This window comes from Galeopterus variegatus, unplaced genomic scaffold (assembly GCF_000696425.1).
Source record: "Galeopterus variegatus unplaced genomic scaffold, G_variegatus-3.0.2 Scaffold3074, whole genome shotgun sequence".
NCBI lineage: Eukaryota > Metazoa > Chordata > Mammalia > Dermoptera > Cynocephalidae > Galeopterus > Galeopterus variegatus.
The window spans coordinates 229,312-231,724 of NW_007729185.1; the positions used below are offsets into that span (position 1 = coordinate 229,312).

General features: G+C 37.8%; 1 protein-coding gene across 1 annotated transcript in view; it reads right to left on the reverse strand.

The window, feature by feature from the left end:
• Positions 1–2,413, reverse strand: part of ARHGEF38 (Rho guanine nucleotide exchange factor (GEF) 38) — a gene marked incomplete at its 5' end in the record, with an annotated part of 76,931 nt that overhangs the window by 56,921 nt on the left and 17,597 nt on the right. The window contains one exon of the mRNA XM_008583899.1: positions 1,082–1,229. Within this exon, the coding sequence (XP_008582121.1) occupies positions 1,082–1,229 (148 nt within the window). The remainder of the gene's footprint in view (positions 1–1,081; positions 1,230–2,413) is intronic.

Genomic DNA, 2,413 nt, shown 5'->3' on the forward strand with positions numbered 1-2,413 from the left:
TCATCTAGCCTAGTTTAAACCCATTTCAGACCTAATTCTAGCCTGGGAAGGCTTCCTCAGAATAGTCTCATTTAGACTTATGATTTCCCTTTACCACAGCTTCAAACCTCTGGTACCACATTAGGACCCTATCTCTCCGCCTCCTCAATAGAGTATATAAGGGAAGTGTGCTAGAAAGTCAGACTGGTTTGCTTTGATTTATACACCACAGCTCTCTGGTTAGTTAATTCCCGGCCTAATCAAGATCACCTGACAATGGATAATCCTTAAAAGTGAAGAAGCATAAGGGAACCACTGGGAAGATGTGGGGTAGGGAAGGAATTCTGGTTTTAAGCTTCATGTGGTAGAGAACTATACACTTAGTAAAATATCAATTTTACTTAAAAGAATTGGCCCAAACACATGCTCATATTTATGCACATAAAAAAGATCTGAAGAAAATGCAAATTGTGGTTATTAATAGATAATAGAATAGAAATTTTTTAAAAAAAATCTTATTCATACTTTATTATATATTTCAGATTTCAGAAAAAAATGTATATCATGTAACACCCCCACCAACATTTCAGGGATGAGGAAGGAAGGCATGAAACTGACCAGTCCTGAAACTATAGAAGGGCCTGACTTGTCTTCGCCAATCTCTCCTTTTCCCCTACAATGAGTCTGGGGAAAGAGGAGGGGCCATTCAGAGAGTCATAGGACATTTCAATAACTTTATTAATACATGTACTCCAGTGGTCATGAGGGCACATATTGTTTCACATATTTCTTGAACTATTTAGGGGCAGAAAAGTTATTACAATAGCTTTAAGGAGGGGCTTTTCTTCCACATTTCTTTTTTTAATATCGCATTTTTCTACCTTTACAGAGCCCTGAACCTTCTCCCATGTTATTTTTAGTCATCCTTTCAGGGGGAAAAAATGCCAATCAAGGCTTCTGAGATGTCAGATTTTCATAAAGAGAATGCAAAGCAGAGCTCCCAGTAATCCTCATAAAACATGGGATTTATGCAAGACCTTTCATCTTCATCCATATAAAATGTTCTCTGCTAGGCAACTGAGAGTGGATGGGAAGGCCTTACTTTAAGGACTGGATACAGTGGCTCAAATGTTGCTTCAGCTCTTCTTCCTTTTCATAGGACTCCAGTACACCATGTGCTTCATCATGGTGATAGCAGTAGACTTTATAAATATCTTCCAGTGGTCCTTTAATCTGCAAGAATACCTCTCCTGAAAAATGCAAAACAAAAGCAAAATGACATCAAGTCACATCGAACTTGCACTTCACATGTTTATTATTTAACAATGTTGACTAGATTCAAAAAGTTGGATGGATCCCACTTTATCCCCCAGATTATTCAGGAGGGATGAAAGATTTGAATGATTTTTTTCACTCTCTTTTTTCTTTTCTTTCTTTCCTTTTTCCTTACCTCTCTCCTTTCCTTCTTCCCTCCTTTTCTTCCTTCCTTCCTCCCTTTCCTAAAGATGAAGAGTTTAACAGAGAAAGGCAGCAAAAGAAAGCTGGTTTCTCAAAGGTGACACCAGGTTGGTGTACAGGATCATGGGTAAGAGCAGAAGTTTAGAGTTTAAATACCTTTGAATCAGGCTGTGCTGCAGACTGGCTTTGTGACTCAAGCAAGCTATTTTAACTCTCTGAACCAGGTTCCTCATCTACAAAATGGTGACAATAATAGATTTCATAGGATCATTATAAGAATTAAAAAAGGGAGTGTGAGTATAGTATAGAATATACATAGTAAATTCTCAAAATGGAGTTTTTGTTAACTTACTCGAGGTATAGGAGGTATTATTTCGGATGCTAAGTTATTTTTCAATTAATAATTCCACTAACATTTCCTGAGACTCTCTAAAAGGCAAGNGTTGCTCAATAATTATCACTTGTCTCTTAAAGCGGCTTTACTATATCTCTGGAATTAAAACACCAGTACTTTTAAAATACCACATTTTTTCCAAATTATATCCAGCCAATAGAAAACTTTCTTTTCCTGTTCATTACATGGGATTTTCCTGTGACTACAGTTAGATTCTGAGGTAATGTGATGCATGTGTGTGTGTTCAGGTTGTTTGGTTTTTGGTGGCTGGCTGGTACAGAGATCAAACGCTGGGCCTTGGTGTTATCAGCACCACGCTCTAACCAACTGAGCTAACCAGTCGGCCTGACTGCTTGTTTTAACAGTGCTTTTTTGAGGCCTGTAAGGAAACTCAATGATTGTATCTTTGGAACTGAAAGGATCTGGGGTTCTTGTTTTGTTTCTGGGATTTTACTGAGTTGATCCTTCTACCAGTGCAGGTTTTGTGGGTTTGCTCTTCAAGACAGCGACACAAACAGTAAGAAATAGAGTAGTTAATAAAAAGAGAAAATAAAACAACAGTGGCTGAATTTAGGGTTGGTC